This window comes from Tamandua tetradactyla, chromosome X (assembly GCF_023851605.1).
Source record: "Tamandua tetradactyla isolate mTamTet1 chromosome X, mTamTet1.pri, whole genome shotgun sequence".
Taxonomy (NCBI): Eukaryota; Metazoa; Chordata; class Mammalia; order Pilosa; family Myrmecophagidae; genus Tamandua; species Tamandua tetradactyla.
This window is the reverse complement of record NC_135353.1, coordinates 160,411,439-160,439,412: the sequence shown is the minus strand read 5'-3', so window position 1 is coordinate 160,439,412 and position 27,974 is coordinate 160,411,439. Positions and strand designations below refer to the sequence as shown.

General features: G+C 37.8%; 1 protein-coding gene across 2 annotated transcripts in view; it reads left to right on the top strand.

Annotated features, from left to right (window-relative positions):
• Window positions 1-10,308, top strand: part of GLRA2 (glycine receptor alpha 2) — a 202,606-nt gene extending 192,298 nt beyond the window's left edge. For both annotated transcript variants that reach the window (XM_077145093.1, XM_077145092.1), the window contains exon 9: window positions 10,030-10,308. In XM_077145093.1, coding sequence (XP_077001208.1) covers window positions 10,030-10,308 — 279 coding nt within the window. The remainder of the gene's footprint in view (window positions 1-10,029) is intronic.
• Window positions 10,309-27,974: the final 17,666 nt, after the last annotated feature.

Genomic DNA, 27,974 nt, shown 5'->3' with positions numbered 1-27,974 from the left:
CCTCCTTAACTCCTCTCATTTATCAGATCACAAATGATGAGGTTCTTTTATCTGCCAGATATATCAGAACCCCCTTTTATAAACTCTCCCAGCACCCTATAATTTTCCTTCAAAGCCTTTATCATAGTAATTATATATTTATGTGCTTATTTGAATCATATGTATAGACCTCAAGGTTGCAAACTATTTGAAGGCAAGAATCTGATCTACTTAGCTCACCACTGGACCCCCAGCACCTGGTGCTATGCCTGGAATCTCTTCAGGCCTTTTCTGACCACTCAATCTAAAACACCCACCACTCTGCCTCTCACATCCCTGAAGTCTCTTACCTTGATTGTTTTTCTTCAAAGTTCTCATCACTATCTATGTGTGCGTGAGTGTGTATATATGTAAGTGTGTATAAGTATACGCGGGTGTCTCTGTGTATACATATGTATATAAGTGTGTGTGTGTATATATGTACATATATATATAAGTGCATGTGGGTGTCTGTACATGAATGTACATATACATAGATGCATGTATATATATGTGTATATATATACACATGTATATGTATATAATGTATATACTTGCATGTGTGTGTGTATATATACACACACAGATGCATATATGTGTACATGTATAAGGGTGTGTATGTAATTTGTTTACTTGTTACCATCCATTTTTCCCACCAGATTGTAAACTCCATAAAAGCAGAAACTTTGCCTTGTCTGCTGCTGTAGCCCCACTACATATCTGGCACATAATAGGCACTTAATAAATATTTGTTGAATATATGAATAAATGAACAGCAGATGCTCAATAAATGAATACCAGTAGTACCTTCTTCAAAAATCAGTGAGAATGATACAGTATCCTGTACTGAAAAGAGTTTTGTTTTTCTTTTGAAAAAATTGCCTTTAACAATCTCCCCAAAATGACACTTTGACAGTTTTAATCTATCTCACCACATTATTAAGCAACAAGGGATTATATTGGGTTCATCTTATTTCAACTTTGTTGTTCTTCAAAGTTTGATCAGACTCTTCATCTGTAATCTGGAATGGAAGCTAGCTGGTATTTAATAGGGATAAATTCATAAAAATCAAATACTTCTAGAGCTGTGAAGCAAAATGATAAAGTTTTAGAATCAGACAGGCCTAGATTTAAATCCCAGCTTCAACATCTATTAGCAATGCAACTAATTTCATTGCTAATAGATTAGGAACATCTATCAGCAATATAATTAATGGGAAACCATAAAACTTCTCTGAGCTTCAGTTTTCCCAGGAAACATGTGACATGCAGGGTTGGTTTAGTGACAGAATTGGTGGTTGTTTTAAGCACATGATATATAATCATAATAAAAAATGATATTTATTTATCATTATTCTCAAGCCCCCATTATGTGGATGAGGAAATTGAGGTCCCAAGAAATGAAGACTTTCTCAAGACCATCTCCTTAGCCCAAGTCCAGGTGATATAAATCACCAAGGCTGCAAATAAGCATCAGCCAGCCATCATGTGCTCTGGGGACTTTTTGCATGGTCTGGGAATCAAACCCCAGTCTCCCACATGGAAGGCAAGCATTTCACCACTGAGTCACCAGTGCACCCCTTCTGGGGACTTTTTGGGTCAAAACTCACTGTGTTTGAATTCACACTGTTCCTAAGGAGGGCTAGAGATTCCATTATGTACCTTGTGTTGATTGAGGCTCACTACAACCTTCAGTTCCAACTGAGCAATTTCTTATATCAAATTAAGAGATACTCAAATCAATCAAAGAATCTGGGTGAGAAATGTGATGGAAAGCATTTTCCCCTGCCTGTTTTAAAAAGTTCTTTTATTTTCTCCTTTATAGAAGGCAGAGAAAAATCAGAAATATGGGCTCAGAAATATGGGGTCATTTATTAAGTGCCATGTTCTTTAATTATATTGAAATCATTTACTTCTAATAAATGATTCACTACAGTGAAATTCCGATGACCTTTAGATCCAATTTCACATCAGACAAGTAATTCCAAGGACAAGAATGAGAAATCAGGGTGGAAAGACTTACAATCAGTAAAATTGATGCAAAAAATAAATACAATTAGATAATAAGTCTCAAAGAAATTGCATAGTACCATTGCAGTGCTTCATACAGCAGACAGGATTTAGGGAGATTCTATCAAAGTGGGATATAGAAATTGGAAGTATTGAAACTTTGACTTTATGGTTAATCTTTCCATGGGTATTTAACTAAACAGTGGATTACAAAGCAGAGTAAAAGCTAGAAATGTGTACTGCTCAAAGTTACTAAAGATGGTGGATCAGCAGCAACAGTTAACTAATTGGATTCCTAGCTAACCAGAAGAAATGAAGAATAAATGCCTAAAATTCTTTCCTTGCTGGAAGACGTAACTGTCTTTCTCTGTGAATATTTTCTACTAAGATATGCCTATGGATTGTTCTTTATTTTTGCTTCAGTTTATTCATGACTCAAATTCATCTCCATTTTGCTCTCATATAGGAATCTTGCCATATTACCATAACATTTTATTCTGAATCTGCTATAAAGGTAATTAGTGATTCATTATAACACAGAAAATTCAAATCGGGTGCAATTATGTTTTCTGAATCAAAACCATACCCTCTGATGTGTATAATTTAAGGTTCTACATTTTAAAGACATTAAATGAGTCATAATGGTAAATAAGAAGACCCTTAAACTAACATTTATATCTCCTGCATACAGAAAAATTAAATGGATAATTTCTACCTAGGACAGATTTATTTTTGTGGTGGAGAATTTTAAAGAATTGATATAATTAGCCATATCTCTACTTAGAAGCATAATTTGAAATATTGTTGAATGAATGAGGAAATATTTTCAAGCACAGGGAAAACTCTCTTAAAATTCCCTTTTATTCATCTTTCAACAAATGTTTATTAAGTATATACTGTTTGTGTAGCAATGTATAACATAATGATATCCTAACCTAGCATCATTCTATTCTAGCGCTGGTAGTTAATTGAATGAGGCGATCTTTTAGGGGAAAGTATCTGGAAAAGACTAGAAGTTAAATGAATGAGTTTCTTTTGTTTTATGTGGGAAAAAAGAGGTTACTAGCTAATTACCTTTTCTATCTCTATGGGGCCCAAAGAATTTAAAAGAAATAATCTTATCTCATTCAGGCAGTGAACTGTAAGCTTTTTCATGAGTTTCTAAATGTTTATAGAGGTGAGAAGAGCAATTTGCAAGACTCTTAAGATATGGAAAGAAAAAACAGCACAGTAAACTTAGGAAGATAAAAGGAAATTTATTTTGAAGGGTTGTTTCTAGTTGAAAAGTAATTTTAGACTTAATAACATAGAATAGGTCCAGCATTTTAAAGCTAGACATTAGAGCTCAATCAGACCACTAGTTTCCAATTGTTTGCATTAGAGTCACTGGATTTTTAAAAATAGAGATCATAAGAGATTGTGATTCATTTGGTCTGGAAGGGGGTGAGAGGGACTTTTACATACATTTGTAAAAGTCCTCCAGTAGCCAAAGTTGAAACCCGGAGATCTAGTCCAGTCCCTACATTTTTGGCATGAGGTCTTCAAGGCCTTAGAAGAATAAGGAGTTGGTCCAAGGTCAACACAGCTTATAACTCTTGAAGCCTAGAACCCAAATATCCAAATTCTCATTCTGGAACTCTCTTTAACCAACTGGTGCCATCTTGGCTTCACTCACATACTGATTGGACTCTAAATACTAGCAGTTAGGAAGTCCAAAACTGCCTATAACCTATGTGACAAGAACCTTGGCTAATACAGGAAGCATCCAGGTCATGAGCCTCGTATAAGTGTAAAAAATAGCAGAATCTAATGGTGATATTCTGAGTATCTCTTTGGACAACTCACCCCGTGGACTGTCAGCGCCATCCTAATTATTGGAAACAGAGTCATTAGTGCCTCTGAGTCTAGTCAGAGTAGAAAACCAATTGTACAAACCCATTTTTAAGGTTCTGTTTCTCAAGAACCACTCTTGGTAACAAGCTGTGTTAGGATTCTTTAGAGAAATAGAACCAACAGGAGAGATCTGTAAATATGAGATTTATAAAGGTGTCTCACGCAACTGCTGGAATGGAAGAGTCCCAGATCCATAGGGTAGGCTGTGAAGCTGGCAGTTCTGATGAAGAGTCTAGATGAACTTCACAGGAGAGGCTCACTGGCTGAAGAAGTAGTCTCTCTGTTCTTCCTTAAAAGCCTTCAATTGATCAAATTATCTCATTGTGGGAGACACACCTTAGTTGACTGCAGATGTAATCAGCCACAGATGCAATCAACTGACTGATGATTTAATACACCAGCCTTCAGGTTTATCAACCAGTCACGAAATATCCTTGCACCAACGTATGCCCAGATAACTGGGCATACTCATTCGGCCAAATTGATACCAGAACCTAACCATCACACTTTCTTTCTTGCCAAGCACTGAATAAGTCTTGGGATGGTTACAATGACACTGCAATTATTCATATATCTGTTCATTTTGAAATACTTCCCTTATTTGAAACTTCTGCATTCACAAAATACATTATTCACTGTTTGAGGCAAATTTACTATTTGAATCTGAGTTCAACTTAAGTCTTCATTATTGAGCTGATATAGCTGAGCACATGGAAGTACTTGGATGTCAGGTCAGGTTTTCTCTGCCAAATTCATTATATGATAATAGGCTGACCTCTTTCACCAGTGACTAATGGCTCCATGTGAATAGGGCCCTTGCCTAACGTCATCAACTGTCTCCCCAGCACTTAGCACAGTGCTTGCCATAGAGTAAACACTCAACGTTTAATTGCTGAATGAAATATCCTTTATTACATTTTGTTAAGAAATGAGACAAAGTGTCTTGAACCAACTTGTATTGGACAATCCCATATAAATAAAAGTATTGAAAAGATGTCTTTATAAAGTAGTGGTTTTATACTCACTTTATTATAAGAGCTTTGGCTTGATTTTCATGATAAAAGTAGGCTGAATGAAGGTTGTAATTCATACAATTTCTTGGTTGCACTAGGTGCATTCATTAATAAGAATGATTATTGCATCAAGTAAATAAGCTTTCGGTTTTCTAGCCTGATTTTACTAAAAATCAGATCTGCATACTTAAGAGTGGTATGGAATGTTTGGCAACTATTCACACTGGCTATCTCTCCAGCTCAAGTTCCCCTGAGTTGTTGCCAGGTTGCCAAGCAATGTTTAGCCATGTTTATGGCTGGCCCCGCAAAAGCCACTCTGTTAAAGGGGACAATGTGGATAAACCAAAAAAACCCCAAGGACTCTGCTGGACGCTTCTTTCGCTTTTCAGGCTGCATGCACCTCTCAGAGAGTGAAGTGGCACCTGGGTACTAATCTAGCGAAGCCAACTATGGGGAAACCAATCTGTCCTCCTTTCAGATCCTATAGTTATCCATCAGAGCATATATACTATAATCTAACCACTCTGAAGTCCTGGTGCTTATCTTTAAACCACATGCTCTCTCACTCCCCATTTTTCACATGATAGAGTGTAATGAACTGAAATAGCTCTTCTCCCCTTCCGTACCTCTCCAGGGATCTGTTGATCTTGCAAGACTCATTACCACACATAAGATATAATTTGTTGTTACCATATCATTCATATTACATTAAAAGTCCTTCATTCGGTATACCTTTTCTTTGTGGCTGGAGGCACTGCTGAAGTAAATAAAAATTAAGACCAAGTTTTTTCTGTGTTTTGGGAAACATAAATAATTACTTATTTGTCAAGAGAAAAAATGCAATGCCTCTGATGACTCAAACGGGTTGCATAGTATTGTGGGAGGCAGTACTCTGGTTGTAACATCTATGGCTATTTAGAACTCAGTTTTTATGAAGCAAGTAATTTCAATCCCATCCTTTCGATCCAACCATTTTGACTCCCTCTTCTGTCCCAATCATGTACCCAGATCCAATACATTTGTCTCAACTAAAGCTAATTTCTCTTTACCCCAAGGAAGAGACAGAATTTATCATATTTTTATCTAATTCATGTAGAAATAGCTTTGAAAATTAACACCAAATATCACTAACATCAGCTAAAATCACATTTTAATATGTTAGAGATTGACACAGGGAGCCCAGAAACAAGTAGGGCCTTGAATGCTGTATAGCTTAATGCAATGCCTGCATACATCCCAGAGTATATTAAGCAGATAATCAAAAAGTATTTGCAAAGTCCCTTGAGGGATGGCAGAAAAAATAAGGAACTAATATACTTTACTACTGGAGAAACCCCTGATACTGTGTCAAACATTAGGAATACCCAAATCAATAGGCCAAGACTCTGATCTTGAGCCTTGCTCTTGTGAAGCTTATGTACATAGCAGAGAAGCTTGGCTTAGCTATAGTATGCCTAAAAGTTACTTCCAGAGGACCACTTTTGTTGCTCAAATGTGGCCTTTCTCTCTCTCTAAGCCTAACTCTGCAAGGGTAATCATTGCCCTTCCCCCTATGTGGGACATGACAATCAGGGGTGAAAGTCTCCCTGACAGCATGGAAGATGACTCCCAGGGATGAACCTGGCCCTGGAATCATGGGGTCAACAATGCCATCCTGATCAAAAGGGGGGAAAGAAGTGTAATAAATAAGGTATCAGTGGCCAAGGGAGTTCAAATAGAGTTGAGAGGCTACTCTGAAGGTCACTCTTATGCAAACTTCAGTTAGACATTGCTACCTATCATAGCTTGCCAAACCCCAAACAAAACCATTCCTGCCAATCCTAAAGAATACCTAGGGCATTACAGAAGATTCTACAAAGGTTCCATGCACTAGGGTAACTTTCCAGAAACCTACAACCTACAGATGGGTCCCTGGATCAGATAAGTCCTGAAATGCAGAGGGGCCAGCCTCTCCAGAACATCAACTAGTTCCATTCCCCATCCCGTATTACTGACAGCCCCTTCCAACATGAAAAAGTTAGAATGGGCATAGCCCAAATACCCCTAAAAAGTGGGAAAAGATCAAAGATGATGGTGGAGTTATACAGAAGAGGTAGGATTTAACAAATGAGTATGATTGCTGAATCATTATCTTGATATTCCTTTTAGTCTCCCATATCTTAGAGCAGCTAGAAGTAAAAACCTAAAATTGTGGAATTGTAACCCATACCAAACTCTGAAATCTGTTCTATAACTAATTGTTGTGCTGTGCTTTAAAATGTATTGCTTTTTCTATATATATGTTTTATTTCACAAAAAAGAGAAAAAAGTTGATTGTGATGATAAATGCACAACTATATATTGATACTGTGAACTGCTGATTGTATATTTTGGATGATTACATGGTAAATGAATATATAATATATATCAATTTTTTAAAAAGTTTATAGGTTAGAGTTTGATAACTAGGCAAAGAATCAATGTTGAAAATTGACAGAGGCCTCAGTGCCATCCTTGCCGACTCAGTTGGGCTTCTGATCCACTCCCCCTCCTGGATGAGCCAAGGATTAGGCCAAATTCCCTGAGCAATGCGCACCTGCCAGCCTGGGGCCACATCACCCCACGAGGAGCATGGTCTCCAGGAGGGCAGAGCTGGGTGCAAACGCCTGCCCTACCCATGCCGAGCCAGGACTTGGAAAAGGTATGTGTGGAGCCAGCTGATTGGTGTCCAGGAGTGGGCTGTGGACCCAGGCCCTGTGGGCACCGCTGGGGGGCAGGCATGGGGGTGGGCCCTGGGGCAAAGTGCATCTCCTGCAGCCCCTGCCACCTAAGGCCTGGAGCCTCCGCAGTTCATAACAGAAGACCAGCTGGTATGTGAATATATATCAAGAAAAAAAATTGACAGTAGAAAAATTAGTCATGGTGAAAATATTCAATACCACATAATGAATATTTTATCTCTACTACATCACTGAGATGAACTAAAGAACTGGAAGGAAAAACAAGTATACATTTAAGGATTCAATCTTAGATCTACACATGAGCCACACTTAGCAACTGACCCTCTCTTAAAGCCTCTCTTAAAGCCAATGTTAATGAAAGGAATTTTGCTGTGAATGGGCCACATAACTAGAAATGTCTAGCTCAGGGCCAGGCACATAGTAGGGGCTCAGTAAATTATTTTTTTTAATTAATGAATGAGTACTTGAGCAAATGATCCTTTTCACAGATGCATCATATAATATTTGGAATTTGGAGAACTAGCTTTAAAATGCTCTATTCAAATCTATGGATTAATAAATGGATTATGGGAAAATCAGTGCTGATTTTCTAAGTGTTTTCTATCTATTAATTAATTAAAATGACCACAAAGTCATCATTCTTACCCTTAATTTCTTAGCATGAAAAGTTAATGAACTCACAGGGTGCTCAGAATAAGAACGAGAGCCTTTAAACCTGTATAGCTTAATGTAATGTCTGGATACATCCCAGAGTATATTAAGCAGATAATCAAAAAGGATTGGGAAAGTCCCTTGAGAGATGGGAGAAAAATTACGGAATTTTAAACTTTACACTGGGGAAACCCTGGATACTATGCCAAGTATTATGGACACCCAAATCAATAGGCCAAGCCCTTGATCTTGAGGCTTGCTCTTGTGAAGCTTATGTATATAGTTGAGAAGCTTAGTATACTATATAACCTACTATATAGGTATGACTGAGTTACTTCCAAGAGGACCTCTTTTGTTGCTCAGATGTGGCCTTTCTCTCTCTAAGCCCAACTCTGCAAGTGAAACTATTGTCTTTCCCTGTACGTGGGACATGACGTCCAGGGATATGCCTAAGAGTTACCTCTGGAAGACCTTTTTTGTTGCTCAGATGTCACCTTTCTCTCTTTAAGTCCAACTCTGCAAGTGAAATCACTGCCTTCCCCCTATGTGGGACACGACATCCAGGGATGAAAGTCTCCCTGGTGGCAGGAAAGATGACTCCCTGGGATGAGCCTGGCCCTGGCACTGTGGGATCAACATTGCCATCCTGACATAAAGCAAGAAAAGAAGTATAACAAATAAGGTATCAGTGGCTAAGAGAATTCAAACAGAGTTGAGAGGCTTACCCTGGAGGTCACTCTTACGCATGCTTCAGTTAGACATTGCTACCCATCATAACTTGCCAAACCCCAGCCAAGACCATTCCTGCCAATCCTAAAAAATTCCTAGGGCATTACATATGATCTTTTTGAAAATATATAGCCTCCAGATGGGTCCCTGGACAAGATGAGTCTTGAAATGCAGAGGGGCCAGCCTTTTCAGAACATTAACTAGTTCCATCCCCCTATCCCATATTATCAACAGCCCCTTCCAATAGAAAAAAGTTAGAATGGGAATAGCCCAAATAGCACTAAAGTGTGAAAGATCAAAGGTGATGGTAGAATTATATAGAGAAGGTTGGGTTGAACAAATGAGTATGAGTGCTAATCATTATATTGATATTTCTTTTAGCCTCCAGTACCTTAGAGCAGCTAGAAATAAAAGTTTAAAAGTGTGGAATTGTAACCCATACTAAATTCTGAAAACTGTTCTACAACTAATTGTTGCCATGTACCTTGAAATGCATTGCTTTTATGCATATATGTTATTTAAAGAGAAGGAGGAGTATAACAGAGAAGATAGGATTTAACAAATGAATATGACTGCTGAGTCATGATATTGATATTTCTGTTGGTCTCCAGCATCTTGGAGCAGCTAGAAGTAAAAACGAAAAGTCGTGGAACTATAACCCACACCAAACTTTAAAATCTGTTCTACAACTACTTGTTAAAATGTACTTAGAAATTTATTGCTTTTTTGTATATATGTTATTTTACAATAAAAAAGTTAAAAATAGCAACAATAAATCTATCACATGTTAAATTTAAAAAAACAGTTAATGAATTATGAATTATATCTGTTCCATGAATAACTGGGTTGAATCTGAAAGAGAAAATCCCATTTCAAAAGCCTCCTGCTCTGCCAGTTAACTATAATTTATCCTTTTACTTCAGAATAATTTGAAGCATCTTCCATCTGACTTGACTGATAACCAATCTGTGCTTCCTCTGTCTCTATTCTCCCAGGAAGAAGATGTGACTCGTGAAAGTCGTTTTAATTTCAGCGGCTATGGGATGGGTCACTGCCTCCAAGTGAAAGATGGAACAGCTGTCAAGACCACACCCACCAACCCGCTCCCACAACCCCCAAAAGATGCAGATGCCATCAAGAAGAAGTTTGTGGACCGGGCAAAAAGAATTGATACAATATCGCGAGCTGCCTTCCCATTGGCCTTCCTCATCTTCAACATCTTTTACTGGATCACATACAAGATCATTCGGCATGAAGATGTTCACAAGAAATAGGTGTGCCCTACAGAACCCTGGGACCTTCCTGCCCAAGTGTTGTGCTTGTAAATACATAGTAAAAATGTCTTTATATCACTTTGACAGAGGAGAAGATTGGGGAGGGGTGGTGAGGGAGGGAAGATCATGGGGGTGGGTTTCCTGGCATCTACATGAAGAAAGAGAAATTATCTGGGCCATGAAGGAAAATGTTTGCGAAAATCAATGTGTTGCAGAATCATGTGAGCATAATTCCCTTCCATAGTCTTTAACACTGTTCCTTCAGATAGATGATGCTTCAATAAGACATGATATGCGGAGTCAAGTTCTTGAGGGCTATTTGCTTTTTGGTCTGCGTTAGCTTGATTTTCACTATTTCTGGTACTGAAAAGTTAGCTTAAGAAAGCTACAAAATGAAAATGCTTACCATATGACAAGAGTGACTAGCCTATAGTGAGTCAAGGACCAAACTTTTTCAGGAATATGCTGCCTTGTTTTTAAAACAAGCCTCCTGAGGTATATTCTTTACAATGTCTGTAATTAGTGTTTCATCTGAGAAATCCTTTTGTGGGTCATAAATTATTTCTACTTATCCAGAAAGCAACAGCAACAACAAAAAAAACACCAATCACAAAGAACAGATTTCTACTTGATTATCTCTGTAGGTGTGCATTTTAATATTATTTTTTTTTCCTAGGAGAAATGTTGGAATTTAAGTTGTATATGTGTAATCAAATTGATAGTATATCCTCTTAAAAATAATTGCCCCTTTTTTTTTCAGATCCAGGTTAGCACACTATTTTTATTTATTTATTTTTTGGCTATATTTGCCTGTGACTTTAAGCAACCCATGTAACTTAACTATTGCATCCCCTCACAGTATTTATGCAGGTGGTGTGTCCTGAATGGTGTACTTCCTATTAGCTTGAATTCCCATTTCTGCTCTCATTGTACATATAACCACTAGTTCTAATGTCAACAGACCCCTGATTTCTACTGTCAATCCAAGTGTCTATTGTTTTAAATACCCTTGACTAACTTAAAGAATTTTGAAATTGTACTGTGATTTTCATAACCTGTTGCCTTTTTGGTACCAGAGCTACATGGTTTGAATCCTGGCTACGTGTTTTAAGTAAGAAAAAAAAAAGACGTATTTTTGCTTACTCAGATAAAAAGACAACCTGTAAAAATATAATGAAATAATTAAATTTTACATGTGCTGTAAAAGGGGTTATTTTAAAAAGTATTTGTTCAATTTCAATAAAGCTAAGTGTGCCACAGAACATCTCTAGCATCTTTCCATTCTTGCACTAAAATAAAAATAATTTAGATGATAATGGTAACTTGGATTTTTGTATCTGGTCTTTCTCATAAGCTTGATGCAATTATATAGCTGTTATATTATTGGTGCTGGTAATATTCCTATGAAAAACAAAGAAATATGTTGTTCTCATTGTAGAAATATGGAAATGGAGGCACAGAAGTATTAGTTGCCATTGTGAGCAGAATCTAAAACTGGCTACTTCAGATGAGACATAAAAGTATTCCAAGAGCAGTAGGAAATTATAAAATCATGAAGTGAAAAAAAAAATTAAAAGACCAACCCATCTCATTCTGATTTTTTCAAGAATGAAGTTTCAAGATGAAAAAGTCTGAGAACCTCAATGAAGTAGAGCTAATCCAGCTTGACCTTTGTAGATTTTCCTTAACCAAAGATATCTTTCATAATATTCTCATGAAGATGCAGATTCATAAATCAATATTTATGGCCATTTAAAATGGGGAGGCATTGTACAGAGTGACTAAAAACACAAATTTTGGAGATCACACTGCCATCTATCAACAGTGTGCTCTTGGATGTTACCTGACTCATTCTGTTTCATATAGTTTGAAGAGGACTAACATAAAAATGCAGGTAAAGTCATTGGTGTCCACAATATAGGAAAGTCTCAATAACTAATAGATAATAATAAAATAATGATTGTTATGAGTAGATTGACTATTCACTGGACAGAAAGCTTACAATGTCTAGTCTTGGCGATTTTAATGCCATGCTTTTTGCAATATTCCTAAAACACTATTTCTGTCTTATTGCTCATTGGTTCCAAACAAATAATTTCTCTATAATGTTACTGGAAATTTTGTTTAGGCTGTTTTTCTTTTGTGACAGTATTTGAAGGAAAATAGTTCAAGAGTAAAATCATGGCTCTGAGAAAGAGACCTTATTACTTATTTTCATTAGATCAGAAGTTTCTGGAAGAAAGTGGCTGTGTTTTCATGGGTTCTCTGCAATGCCTGCCAAAGCTCAGATGCTCAGTGAATATTAACACCATCTCTAAGCAAGAGTTACTGAAGGAGGGTATGCTGTGCTTGTTGACAAGGGTATGCAAGTTTTTCCCAACCCAGAAATGCCATGAGGTAACCAACTACTGCCTCTGTTTTTCAAATAGTGGCTTACTGGGGGATTTGTCCTTTAAACATTATTCAATTCTGACCACTTGGTTTTAAGAATACATCGGGATGACTTAAGGCTGAAGATTCTTTATGGCATTCTTAAACACCTCAGTCCTAAGCAGATTCTGCAAACTAGACTGGCTGTGGTGTTTTTTAAAATCCTTCCAAACAGTGCCAGCATTAAGCTACTCTTTTATGCCACTATATAGAACTGCCAAATTCTGAGAGCAAAATTTCCAATAAAGATTAAATGAATATCATTTTACATTTCACTTACTCCATTAATATCAAACAAGAAGGCTCTAACCAAAACACAGCACAGAATTTCATATCACTTGATTCACAGCTTTTGTAAAGAAAGAAAAATCCATTCAGAATTTGTTTTAGGATTTATGCATTTTCTAGTTTAAGCATGAAACCAATTTGTGGGCTGAATATCAATCATTCATCTGGCAAATATTCTTTTTTAAATCTTACAACCTAAGTTTTAAATTTTTTCTTATTTTTACCAATTTGAGTTTATTTTTTTCTTATGTTAAATTAGAATGACTCAAGGGATATATATTCTTCATAGATCACAAAGTAGAATAATAACTAAAGATAGCACCATAAACCTCATATTCATATACTGCTTTCAACATATCAACATGTTTTAATGTCTACATCAGCATTCAATTCTAATGACAATAATCCAAGTGGTCAGATGCAAAGTACCAATACCTATTCTTTGACCAATAAACAGAAGTTAATGAATTAAGTGCCTTGTCCAATATCACCTATCATATTAAAGGCTGAATGACTAGCACAGTTTGTTTCCTAACTCCTCAGGCTATATCCTTTCTCTATACTCATACTGTTTAGGAAAATAAAAGCCTGGAAGGAATAAAAGTCATGGTACCACTGACCCATCCTCATGGACGAATAAGTTGGTAAAGTAAGGCTCATATTAGAATATTTCTGTTGAAAATGCCTAAGAGAAATAGCTCAAAATCTTGTATACAGTATTAAGAACATCTTCAAAGAGTTGATATCTTGTGCACCTGAATGGCCAAAAACAGTATTGAGGTTGAGAAAAAAAATAAACCGAATTAGATTCATAACACATTTACTTCCATTTCTGAAGGCAGGAAAACAACTTTTGTTTTGTCACACATGCCTTCACATAAGAAAAGATGCAATATATTCTTACTCTGGTGCAAATGCATTTGGTGAAAATAGCAAGTAATCTCTTCCCCCAAACTGAGGGCAGTGTGTATTAGATGTTTTTAGATGATAAACCAGCATTTACAAAGTAATTTTCACTTTGACACAAAAGATTAATTTTGGTATAAAAGATTCATAAATAGGTGACTGTGAAGCATGCACCACATTGGCCTTCTCAAAAAAGATGGAATCCAGAGGGCAAAGATATCCTTCCCATGCAAAAATCAGGACTAACCAAAACTCCATCAAAGTCAAGGGATACTCATTTTTCAAGCTGCCCCTGCCTTCTGATGAGAAAGATTTAGTGGAGGGGTACGGAGGAAGTGAGAGGAGGTAAAATGAAGATAGCAGCCAGAAAGTTCCTTTTAAGACAAAAATCAGATCATATCACTCTACTTTAAACTTCCATGGCTTCCTATCTTACTTAGTGATAAAGACTGAGTTCTTACCATGACCATATGTTCTGACCTTCCTTCATACCACACTCTCTCATCTCCTCTCCTTCCAGGTATACTGGGCACTCTACTTGTCTTCAAATACACCAAGCCTACTTCTATTCCAGGGCCTTTGCACCTTCTGTTTCTTCTGTCTGAGGTCCTCTTTCCCTTGAATAGGAATAGACAAATTTTTTCTAGAAAGGGCCAGATAGTACTGATAGTAAATGTTTTAGGCTTTGCAGGCCATATGGCCTCTGCCACAACTACTGTTGTAGCACAAAAAGCAGTTGCAGACCACGTGCAAGCAAATGTGTGTGGCTGTGTTCCACTAAAACTTTATTTATAAAATCAGGAGGCAGGCTGGATTTGGCTCATGGGCAGTATTTTGATGAGTCCAGCTCAGATACATATAGGGCTTACTTACTCATTTAATTCATGCTTCTGCTTAAATGTCTTATCAGAGAAGCTCTCTCAAACCACCCTATATAACCTACTGCCCCCCAATCATTACACCCTATTTCTCATTCCTGTCTTATATTTTTAATGGAATTTGTTATTTTCAGATAAATGATGCTTGTACTTGTTTATTGCCACACACATACACATGTACTTGTAGGGAGGCTCCATGTGAATAAATAGAAACTTTGATTTATTGTTATATTCCCAGGGCCTAGTTCCATGCCTGACACTTAGCAGGTATTCAATCACTATAGTATTTGTTCAAGGAATAATTGAATGGTTAATATTTATTAGGTAATTAATTGAATGTCTGCATGGGAGGCTCAGAAATAAAACTAAGGAACATAATATTACCTAGTTGGAGAATAAATGCTGCCAAAACTTAAGCAACTTTGTGTTGCAGGTCTTCTCACTGCCTGTGGTATGCTATTGTTCAATACGACTCCCAAGAGGGGATTGGAATAGGGAAAATATGCTCAACTCTGTTGACATGGAAACAACTTCTTGTCAAGGAGCATCCCAAAGGACTTGTGCTCCTTGAAACACAATTCTTTTGGGAAATATGTCATGCATTCTCTTAAACATCTTCCAACTCTGCTTCTGTGACCCCTGTTCTAGAAACAGAATATCTGGAAATGGTAAGGTCAGGATTTTCTGGATATTACCCATACCAAAAGGGGAATTATTTTCCATCTGTTTTTCACTTTTTAACAACCCCCCCATGAAGATGCTGCAAACAGGTATATAATCTCAGAAGAAAAATGGTTTCATGAACATTTTTACAAAATTTGCTTTAACTCTCTGTGTGCTCCACTATCCCTGAAGTTGGTGAAGTATATGAAAAGATGAAGACTTGGACTAAAGACAAGGCCATTTTGTTGTTTTTCTGTGTGTTTTTCTTGTAAATTCCCCTTTTGTGGACTGTCTATCAATTTGGTGAACTCTGTTCAAACTCTGAGTGAGGAGTTTCCTTTCTTTCGCAGACAGTTTCTTCTTCTAGGAAGGCTGCCTTCTACCAAATCCCTATGGTTTCCCTATGGCATTACTCAGAGGTCTGGATGGGATCCTCAAATTTCAACAATTCCATATGCTTTCTAACTTCTAGTACTTTATTCTTGAATGGCTTTCTAGATAGACCTTATTCGGGTTTTTATGTGTCCAACAACTTCTCAAGCAGTCCAGCCTGTATATAATCTAAATTTTCTATTCTGAAATCACAGAAAAATCAGTCCCTAGTTTACTATTTTAATTGAGAAGGTAGAGATGGAGGCTTCTTTTTATCCCCATGCATAGTACATTAAATATAGTACATGCTTGGAAAAAGTGCTAGTTTACAGAAAACAGGGTTCCAATACAAGCTCCTCCAGGGATACTGGCGGAGTAATTCAATTTCTCTGAAACTAAGTTTTCTCATTGTATCATTGCATCTTATTTTGGGGCACTGAGGTTCTGCCTGGACTGGGTTGGGCTAGTTTCTCATTGACTTTTATCAGAGGATGAGGGAGTTCTAAAAGGCTCATGGGAGAGCTCTTCAATTCCAGACATATTTCTCCTTACCCTCATTGTGTAAGAGCAACTCAGTTTCCCCTTGATAGTTAGGGTCAATTACCCCAGCTAGTAGAGTGAACCCCCAACTCTTTGCCAGAAGGTTCCCTGGCATGAGGTGCCCAAAGTGCTAGGTAGTAGTATGAACTTCTAATTCAGTGAAATCCTTGTGTTACCTGGTGAGCAAAGGTGTCAACATGAGGTTTTCTGCCTAAATACTTGTTCTAGTTTACTAGCTGCCAGAATACAATATACCAGACATGGAATGGCTTTCCAAAGGGGAATTTAATAAGTTGCTAAGGCTAAGAAAATGTCCCAATTAAACAAGTCTATAGAAATGTCCAATCTAAGGCATCCAGGGAAAGATACCTTGGTTCAAGAAGGCTGATGAAGTTCAGGGTTTCTCTCTCAAGTGCAAGGGCACATGGCGAACAGTCACAGTTTCTCTCTCAGCTGGAAAGCACATGGTGAACATGGTCAGGGTTCCTCTCTCATCTGGAAGGGCACATGGTAGACACAGCATCATCTGCTAGCTTTTTCTCCTGGCTTCCGGTTTCATGAAGCTTCTCAGGAGGCGTTTCCTTCTTCATCTCCAAAGGTCACTGGCTAGTGGGCTCTCTGCTGCTCGTGGCTATGTCATTCTGCTCTGCTCTCTCCGAATCTCTCATTCCCCAAAATGTTTCCTCTTTTATAGGACTTCAAAAACTAATCAAGACCCACCCAAATGGGTAGAGACATGTCGTCACCTAATCCAGCTTAACAACCACTCTTGATTAAATCACACCTCCAGGGAGATGATCTGATTACAGTTTCAAACATACAGTATTGAGGGATTATTCTGCCTTTATGAAATGGGATTTTGATTAAAACATGGCTTTTCAATGGGACATACATCCTTTCAAACCAGCACAATACTCTTTTTTTTTTTTATACATGGGCAGGCACCAGAAAGTGAACCCAGGTCTTTGGCATGACAGGCAAGAACTCTGCCACTGAGCCACCATTGCCCATCCTGAATACTCTCTTTTAAAAAAATATTTTTTATTGAGAAATATTCACACACATACAGTCCAACCATATTATACAATCAATGGCTCACAATATCATCACATAATTGTGTATTTTTATCATGACCATTTTTTTATCATTTGCATCACTCCAGAAAAAGAAATAAAAAGGATAAAAAAAGAACTCATATATCCCATACCCCTTAACCCTCCCTCTCATTGGCCCACAGTATTTCAATCTACCCAATTTTTACCCTTGATCGCCCCCTATTATTTATTTTTTTATCCTTATTTTTTTAATCATCTGCCAATACCCTGGATAAAAGAAGGATCAAACATAAGGTTTTCACAATCACAAAGTCACATTGTAAAAGCTATATAGTTACAGAGCCCTCTTCAAGAATCAAGGCTACTAGAACACAGTTCAACAGTTTCAGGTACTTCCTTCTAGTCACTCCAATACACCATAAACTAAGAAGAGATATCTATATAATGCATAAGAATAACCTTCAGGATAACTTCTTGACTCTGTTTGAAATCTTTCAGCCACTGAAACTTTATTTTGTCTCATTTTTCTCTTATCCCTTTTGGTCAAGAAGACTTTCTCATTCCCATGATGCCACATCCTGGCTCATCCCTGAGAATCAGGTCCCACATTGCCAGGGAGATTTACACCCCAGGGAGTCAAGTCCCATGTTGGTGGAGAGAGCAGTGAGTTTACCTGCCAAGTTGGCTTAGAGAGAGAGGCCACATCTGAGCAACAAAAGAGGTTCTCTGGGGCTGTCACTTAGGCATAATTATCATTAGGCTTAGCTTCTCTTTTGCAGAAATAAATTTCACAGGGGCAAGCCCCAAGATTGAGAACTCAGCCTATTGAATTGGTTGTCACCACTGTTTGCAAGAATATCAGGAATTCCCCAGATGGGGAAGTTGAATATTTCCTTCTTTCTCCCCAGACCCCCAAGGGGACTTTGCAAATACTTTTTTATGCTCTGCCCAAATTACTCTGGGATATAGCGGGGAATCACACTAACCTGTACAAACCAAGAATCTCTCACGCCCTATTGAAGATTCCATGTAATTATGGTGTTCAAGTAAACTGACTGTACAATTTAAATTAAATAATGTGCTACCCAAAACATACATTTTGCACCAAATAAACATATCTCCTCTTGGTCTCATACAGAGATTGAAGTTTGAAAAATGGGCCATATCATCCTTTACCTAGTATTCTGATTTACCTTCATTCTATCCAGATCAGCTTTATTCATATCCCTAAACAAAGACTGATCACTTTTTCAGCATTTTTAATAGTTGCTGAATGGGGAAATGATGACTTTCACAACCTCAGTGCTCTAACTGTGAGTCTCAGGTGTCACATTAAATACCTGAAATTTCAGGGAAGGACCAGGTCATATACAAGTAGCTCAATATCTCAGAATTTAGAAATATCAGTTACAACTCCTAAATATACATGACGGCCAAAGAGCCCATAACCTAGGAACCCTTACAAAAGATCCCAACTTGATAACCCATGTTCTTGACTTCAATTCTCCAAGTCTGTATATTAAAGTTAGTCCATACAAATAAGGCATGATGATATTTGTCTTTCTGTTTCTGACATTTCATTCATCATATTGTCCTTAAGGTTCATTCACCTAGTTGCATGCCTCACAACTTCATTCCTTCTTGCAGACACTCAGTAGTCTGTTGTACGTAAACACCACAGTTACCCCTTCCATTCCTCAGTCGCTGTACCCTTAAGCCACCTCCATCCATCGTGGATCATGAACACTGTCACCATAAACACCAGCATGTCCCCACTCTCAGTTCCTCCAGGTATATACCTAGCAATGGGGCTGCAAGATCATAGGGCAACTCCACCCCTAGCCTGCTGTAGAACCATCACACTGCCCTCCAGAGGGGCTGCACCTCTCAGCTTCCCTCCCAACAGCAGATAGGTGGATTCTTTCTCCACATTATCTCTAGCACTTGTTTCTCTCTGATCATTTTTAAACAATTTTCTTCACACATCATACAATCCAAGCTAAGTACAGAGACATGCCTTCACCACCATCATTTATACAAAGATATTTCCTTTTCTTCTGCAAATAATCCATATGCCTCCCCCATTTCCCTGCTTGTTGACATTTAGTTTTGGTATAATGCCTTTGTTACATTCTGTGGAAGCATATTACAATGTTACTGTTGACTACAGACCCCGGCCCACATTGACTGTACTCCCTCCTGTATACCATCCATTTTCAACACCTTGCAATGTTGACATTCATTTGCTCTCCTTCAAGCAAAAACGTTTTTATATTTGTACATATAATCACCCTCATCGTCTACTCTAGGCATTTCCAAGTTACATCATCTCAATCTATCCACTTTCTATCTGGTTTCATATGTGCCCCCAGCCCTTCTCCCTCAACCATACCCACATTTAACTTCATTCAGTGTACTTATATTATTGTACTATTTATTTCTGAATTTTTACTATCAGTCCTGTTGCACAATCTGTATTCCTTCAGCAGCAAATGTCCAATTTGTACCCTCTTTCTGTCTTCTGATAACCTGTGCTAACTTTAACTCTCAAAGCTCACTAATTAATATTAGTTCATATTATGAGACCATACAGTATTTGTCCTTTTGTTTCTGGCTAATTTCACCAAGCATAATGTCCTCAACATTCATTCATGTTGTTAATATGCTTCATGACTTTATTCTGTCTTACAGGTGTGTAATATTCCATTGTTTGTGTATACCACAGCTTGTTTAGCCACTCATCCATTGATGGACATTTGGGCTGTTTCCATCTCTTAGCAATTGTAAATAATGCTGCTATAAACATTGGTTGCAAATGTACGTTTGTGTCTTTGCCTTCAATTCCTCTGAATATATACCTAGTAATGATTGCTGGATCATATGGCAATTCTATACTTGGCTTCCTGAGGAACCGCCAAATTGCATTCCAGAGCAGTTATACCATTTTACATTCCCACCAACAGTGGCTAAGTGTGTCTCTTTCTCCACATCCTCACCAACACTTGTTGTTTTCTGTGTTTTTGATAATGGCCATTGTACTGGGTGTCAGATGATATTTCAGTGTGGTTTTGATTTGCATTTCCCTAATAGCCAGTGAAGTAGAGCATCTTTTCATGTGTCTTTTAGTCATTTGTACTTTCTCTTCTGAGAAGTGAGTGTTCATGTCTTTTTTTTTTTTTTTAAAGGAAAGACAGAGAGAAGGAAGGAAGGATAGAAGGAAGGAAGGAAGGAAGAAAGGGAAACATTTTTTAAACATTTTCTTGTTTTATTGTATTCTGTTTCTCCGTTTTTGTTACATGGGCTGGGGCCGGGAATCGAACCGAGGTCCTCCGGCATAGCAGGCAAGCACTTTGCCCGCTGAGCCACCGCGGCCCGCCCTGTTCATGTCTTTTGCCTGCTTTTTTGTTTGTTTGTTTTTTTGTCTTTTTGCATGGGCAAGCACCGGGAATCTTTTGCCTGTTTTTTGTATTGGGTTGTTGGTCTTTTTGCTGTTGAGTTGAAGAATCTCTTTGTATATCCTGGATACTAAACCCTTATCTGACATGTGGCTTCCAAATATTTTCTCCCTTTGTGTAGGCTGCCATTTCTACTCTCCTGACAAAGTTCTTTGATGCACAAAGTGTTTAATTTTGAGGTGATCCCAACATTAGATCCCTATTTCTTTTTTCAATGCTGGTGCTTTGGGTGTAAGGTCTAGGAAACCACCTCCTATTACAAGATTTTAAGATATTTCCCTAAATTTTCTTCTAACAGTTTTATGATCTTAACTGTAATGCTTTGGTCTTTGATCCATTTTGAGTTAATTTTTATATAGGATGTGAGATATGGATCCTCTTTCATTCTTTTGCATATGGCTATCCAGTTCCTTAAACACCATTTACTGAAGAGGCTGTTCTGTCCCAGGTGGGTTGGCTTGACCTCCTTATCAAAGATCAATTGTCCATAGGTGAGAGGATCTATTTCTGAACATTCAATTTTATTCCATTGGTCAGTGTTATCTATCTTTATGCCAGTACCATGCTGTTTGGACCACTGTAGATTCATAATATGCTTTAAAGTCAGGTAGTGTGAGACCTCCCACTTGATATTTCTTTCTCAAGATATTTTTACCTATTCAGGACACTCTGCCCTTCCAAATAAATTCTGTTGTTGTTTTTTCCATTTCTGCAAAGTAAGTTGAGATTTTAATTGGTATTGCACTGAATCTATAAGTCATTTTGTGTAGAATTGATATGTTAACTATATTTAGTCTTTCAATCCATGAACACAGTATGCCCTTTCATTTATTTAGGTCTTCCATGATTTCTTTTAGCAATTTTCTGGGTATTGGTTTTTTGTATCCTTAGTTAAATTTATTCCTAAATATTTTATTCTTTTGGTTGCTATTGTAAGTGGAATTTTTTTCTTGATTTCCTCCTCAGATTGCTCATCACTAGTGTATAGGAACACTACTGATTTTGGGGTGTTGATCTTGTACCCTACCACTTAGTTCTAGTAGGTTTGCTGTAGATTTTTGAGGATTTTCGACATATAGTATCACGTCATCTGCAAACAGTGAGAAATTTCTTCTTCCTCTCCAATTTGGATGCCTTTTATTTCTTTTTCTTGTTTAATTGCTATGGCTAGAACTTCCAACACAATGTTGAATAACAATGGTGACAGTGGGCATCCTTGTCTCTTCTTGATCTTAGAGGGAAAGCTTTCACTCTTTCCCCATCGAGGATGTTGTTAGCTGCGGGTTTTTCATACATGCCTGCTATAGTTCGCTAGCTGCCAGAATATTATATGCCAGAAACAGAATGGCTTTTAAAAAGAGGAATTTATTAAGTTACAAGTTTACAGTTTAAGGCCATGAAAGTGTCCAAATTAAAGCAAGACTATAAAAACATCCAATCTAAGGCATCTAGGGAAAGATACCTTAGTTCAAAAAGGCCAATGACATTCAGAGTTTCTCTCTCAGCTGGGAAGGCACAGGTGAGATCTCCCAGCTTTCTCTTTAACGGCTTCCCTGGGGCTCTGTTTGTTCTGTTGGCACTGTCTGTTCTGACAGCTTTGGTTGCTCTGAGCTTTTTCCAAAATGATTCCCTCTTAAAGGGCTCCAGGAAGGAACCCCACACTGAATGGGTGGAGACACATCTCCATGGAAACCATCTAATCAAAAGTTAACACCCGGGCAGGCTGCAGTGGCTCAGCAGGCAGAGTTCTCACCTGTCATGCCAGAGACCCAGGTTCAATATCCGGTATCTGTCCATGTGAAAAAAAAAAGAAAGAAAAAACTTAACACCCACAGTTGGGTGGGTCACATCTCCATGGGAGCAATCAAAAACACTGCACCCAACCATATTGAATGAGGATTAAAGTACATGGCTTTTCTGGGGTACACAACAGATTCAAACCAGCACAATTCCCTTCATCATGTTGAGGAAATTCTCTTCTATTCCTATCCTTTGAACTGTTTTTATCAAGAAGAGATGCTGAATTTTGTCAAATGCCTTTTCTGCAGCAATCGAGATGATCATGTGGTTTTTCTGCTTTGACTTATTGAAATGCTGTATCACATTAATTGATTTTCTTGTGTTGAACCAGCCTTGCATTGCACACTTGGAATAAATCCCACTTGGTCATGGTGTGCAATTCTTTTAATGTGCTGCTGATTCAATTTGCAAGTATTTTTTGAAGATTTTTGCATCTATGTAAATTGAAGAGATTGGTCTGCAATTTTCTTTTCTTGTAGTATCTTTGTCTGGCTCTGGTTTTACGGTGATGTTGGTGTCACAGAAAGAGTTAAATAGCTTTCCCTCCTCTTCAATTTTTTTGAAAAGTTTGAGCTAGACTGGTACTAATTCTTCTCTGAATGCTTGGTATAATTCACATGTGAAGCCATCTGGTCCTGGATTTTTCTTTTTGGGGAGCTTCTTGGTGACTGATTCAATCTCTTTACTTGTGATTAGATTGTTGAGGTCATCTATTTCTTCTAGAGTTGATGTTGGTTATTCGTGCCTTTCTAGGAAGTTGTTCATTTCATCTACATTGTCTAATTTATTCACATATAGTTGCTCATAGAATCCTCTCATTACTTCCTTTATTTCTGTGGGTCCAGTTGTTATGTTCCCTCTTTCATTTCTGATTTTATTTGTTTGCATCCTCTATCTCTGCCTTCTTTTTTTTTGTCAGCCTAGCTAAGGGTCCATTGATTTTATCGATTTTCTCAAAGAACCAATTTCTAGTTTTGTTGATTTTCACAATTGTTTTCATATTCTCAATTTTATTTATTTCTGCTCTAATTGTCATTATTTCTTTCCTTTTGTTTGCTTTGGTGTTGATTTGGTTTTGTTTGCTGTCCTTTCTCTAGCTCTTTCAAGTGAACACTTAATTTCTTGATTTATGCTTTCTTTTTTTTTTTTTGCATGCTGTATGGTGGGGGTTACATTTCATTCTTTTTCCATGTGACTATCTCATTATTGCAGCACCATTTGTTGAATATTTTTTGGCGGGGGTAAGTGCATGGGCTGGGAATTGAACCTGGTCTTCTGCATGGCAGGTGAAGATTCTACCCCTGAACTACCCTTGTACTCCCATCTTTCTTCTTTTTTAATATAGGCATTTAAGGCAATAAATTTCCCTCTCAGCATGGACTTTGCTGCATCCATAATTTTTTTTTGACATGGGCAGGCTCTGGGAATCGAACCCAGGTCTCCAGAATGGCAGACAAGAACTCTGCCACTGAGCCACTATTGCCCGCCCCCATAAATTTTGATATGTTGTTTTTTCATTTGCCTTGATATATTTACTGATTTCTCTTGTAATATTTTCCTTGACCCACTGGTTGTTTAAGAGTGTTTTGTTTAGCCTCCATATATTTGTGAATTTTCTGACCCTCTTCTTGTTATTGATTTCCAACTTCATTCCACTATGATCTCAGAACGTGTCTTCTATAATTTTAATCTTTTTAAATTTATTGAGACTTTCCTTGTGACCCAGTATATGGTCTATCCTTGAGAACAATCCACGAGCACTTGAGAAAAATGCGTACCCTGCTGTTGTGGGGTGTAATGCTCTGTAAATGTGTTAAGTCTAGGTCACTTATTGTATTATTCAAAATCTCTGTTTCCTTATTGATCTTCTGTCTAGATGCTCTATCCATTGATGAGAGCAGGGAGTTGAAGTCTCCAACTATTATGGTAGAGATGTCTATTTCTCCCTTCAGTGTTGTCAGTGTTTGCCTCATGTATTTTGAAGCACACTGGCTCAGTGCATAAATATTTATGATTGTTGTGTTGTCTTGTTGAATTGTTCCTTTTATTAATACATAGCGTCCTTCTTTACCTCTTTTAATTGTTTTACATTTGAAGTCTAATTTGTTGGATATTAGTATAGCTACCCATGCTCTTTTCTGATTGTCGTTTGCATGAAATACATTTTCATAACTTTTCACTTGCAACCTACTTTTGTCCTCGGGTCTAAAGTGAGTCTCCAGTAGACAGCACAGAGATGGGTACTGTCTTTTTTTTAAAATCCATTCTGGCAGTCTATGTCTTTTGATTCAGGAATTCAATCCATTAACATTTAATGTTATTACTGTAAAGGCAGTACTTTCTCCTACCATTTTGTCTTTTGGATTTTATATGTCATATCTGGTTTTTTTTTCTTCTTACCTATATTGATAGTCTTCATTTTTACACTCTTCTCCAGACCTCACTCTCCTGCCTTTTCCTATCTGCCCTTAGTGCTCCCTTTAGTATTTCTTGTACACCTGGTCTCTTAGTCACAAATTCTCTCAGTGATTGTTTGCCTGAAAATATTTTAATCTTCCCCTTATTTTTGAAAGACAGTTTTGCTGGGTATAGAATTCTTGATTGGCAGTTTCTCTTTCAGAATCCTAAATATATCATACCACTGCCTTCTCACCTCCATGGTTTCTGCTGAGAAATCCACACATAGTCTTATCGAGCTACCCTGTTTGTGATGGATTGCTTTTCTCTTGCTGCTTTCAGAATTTTCTATTTGTCTTTGACATTTGACAATATGATTAGTAAGTGTCTTGGAGTATGTCTATTCAGATCTATTTTGTTTGGGGTATGCTACACTTCTTGAAACTGTAATTTTATGTCTTTCATAAGAAATGGGAAATTTTCCTCCATTATTCTTTCTCCTCCTTCTCCATTCTCTTCTCCTTTTGTGACACGTATATACATGTGCTTCATGTTGTCACTAAATTCCCTGAAGCCCTGCTCCTATTTTTACATTCTTTTTCCTATGTTTTCTTTTGTGTGTTGGGTTTCAGATGTCCAGTCCTCTAGTTTACCAATCCTTTCTTCTGCCTCTTCAAATCTATTGTTGTAGGTTTCCACTGTGGGTTTCTTTTTTTTTTTTTCATCTCTTCTATTGTGCCTTTCATTCCCATAAGTTCTGCAATTTCTTCTTTCAAACTTTGAGTTCTTTCTTATCTTTGCCCAATGTCTTCTTTATATCCTCCCTCAACTCGCTGATTTGATTTTTGATGAGATTTTCCATGTTTGTTTGAATATCCTGAAACAGTTGTTTCAACTCCTGTATCTCACTTGAAGTGTTAGTTTGTTCCTTTGACTTGGCCATATCTTCAATTTTCCTAGTATGACATTATTTTTACTGGCATGTAAGCATTTTAATTCCTTAACTAGTTTATTCTAGAGGTTGTTTTCACTCTTTTATCTAGGGTTTTCTTGCCAGATGTCTTTGTTCTCTATCTGGTCTCTGACATTCAGTTCAACTTATTCTAGGCCTTTAGCATAGGTTCATTTTAACTGATCAGAATTTTTCAGTTTTTGTTTTTCTGTTTCTTGCCCTGCCTATATGGAGCCTTTTTTTGAGGGAGGTCTCCTCAGATATTATGGACCCCAGTCAGATTTTCCCAGACCAGACAAGCCCATGTCTCAGGAGGAAAGAGAAGTCAGCATCAGTTTTCCCTGAGAGTGAGACCCAGCAAGTTGTCAGACTTTCCTATGAAGACTCTAGATGCTATGCTTTTTCTATCTTACCCAGTAAGTGGTGCTTGTCTGCCCACAGCTTCCCACCAGCTTAACGTGATATGGTGTCTTTAATTTCAGCAGACTCTTCCTGTCAGGGGCATGGTTGAGGCAGGGTGAGGTAGCATGGGGGCTTTGATTGCTTCTGTTTTCCAACCTCTGGGTCCTGAATTCCTTGAAGAAGGGATTCCTCACCCTCCTTTTCTTGTGAAAGATATGCCCATTAGGGCATTAACTCCTTTCACCTGACTGGTAACTCTGCCCCTCAGACATGCCTCAGTTCCACCCCTGCCTGGGGCAGAGCTGGTACCTGACAGTGCTTGCAGTTCTATCTAATGAGCTGTTAAGGAGTAAAAAAAAAAAAAGTAAAAGGCTTTTCAGAGCTGGACTCCCAGTCCTCAGGTTGTCAATCAAGAGCTTGAGTTGGTGCGTGGCTCTATGTATCTCCAGGCTCTATGTGCCCCCTTTTCTTGGGGTCCAACCCTTTTCCTGTATTTTGTGCTATCCAACTCAAAAAACTCCCTCTCTTTTTCCCCCTTTTTTCCATCAGCACTTCCTTCTCTCTGCTAGGGCAAAAACTCCTAGTTCCTTTAGTGCTTATCCCAGGTTTATCTGTGCTAGGGGCCTGTTCTCAGTAGTGAGAATTTGTTAACTAATTACACAACTGAAACTTGGTTGAGCTAAGCCCTTGTTACTAGTAAAGTCTGATTCTTTCCCCCTCGGGAAACCAGTCTGCTGTGCCCATGGGGGAGGGGTACCAGCCTCTGCAGCTTGGGTACTTAGATTTCTTTGTGAGATCTGAGTCTTTCCACCCATTCCAGACTGGTGTAGTTTGTGTGTCTGGTCACTGGTGATGTTCCCCAGTGTTGTTCTGTACCATTCCTGGCTGCTCTGCAGGATGAACTAAACCCCATACCTCACTATGCCACCATCTTGCCCCACCTCCTCTAAATACTCTTAAAGCAAAATTTCAAAAGGATAAAATCATGATTCCCAAATATAAAATTAACACATCAAAAGTTGCATTTAGTTAGTTGATGAAAAGCCTAATAAAATCTTAAAATCAGTCCAAAGAGCCTTTGAGAAGCCAGGTATCTATGAATAATGATAGGATAAGTTTCCTGGGTTAGATACAAAACTAGTTGATGTCCAACAGGATCATAAACAGTAACCTTTGGAGTTGTCTGTTCCTCTGGACAGAAATTATTTGCATCTCTACAGGACAAAATTCTACAAGTTCACCTCTGCCCAGCACTACCCCAAAAGAGCAACTTGTAATCTTTGTGTTTTTTGAGGGTTTTTTTTTTTTTTGGTGCTTATTTCTGAGTTTCACATAATTTTTCTGACAGGCAATTACAACTCAAATTTAATGCTTAACTATCTTCTGACTATTAATATTATACCTTAACAGGATCAAGACCCAGAAAGGTTAAATGGTACACCCCATATCACACAGCATGTTCATGTACCTTTGGGCTTAGGTTCCAAACCCCCTAAATTCTTTCCTTTTCTAACTACTCTGTTAGCTT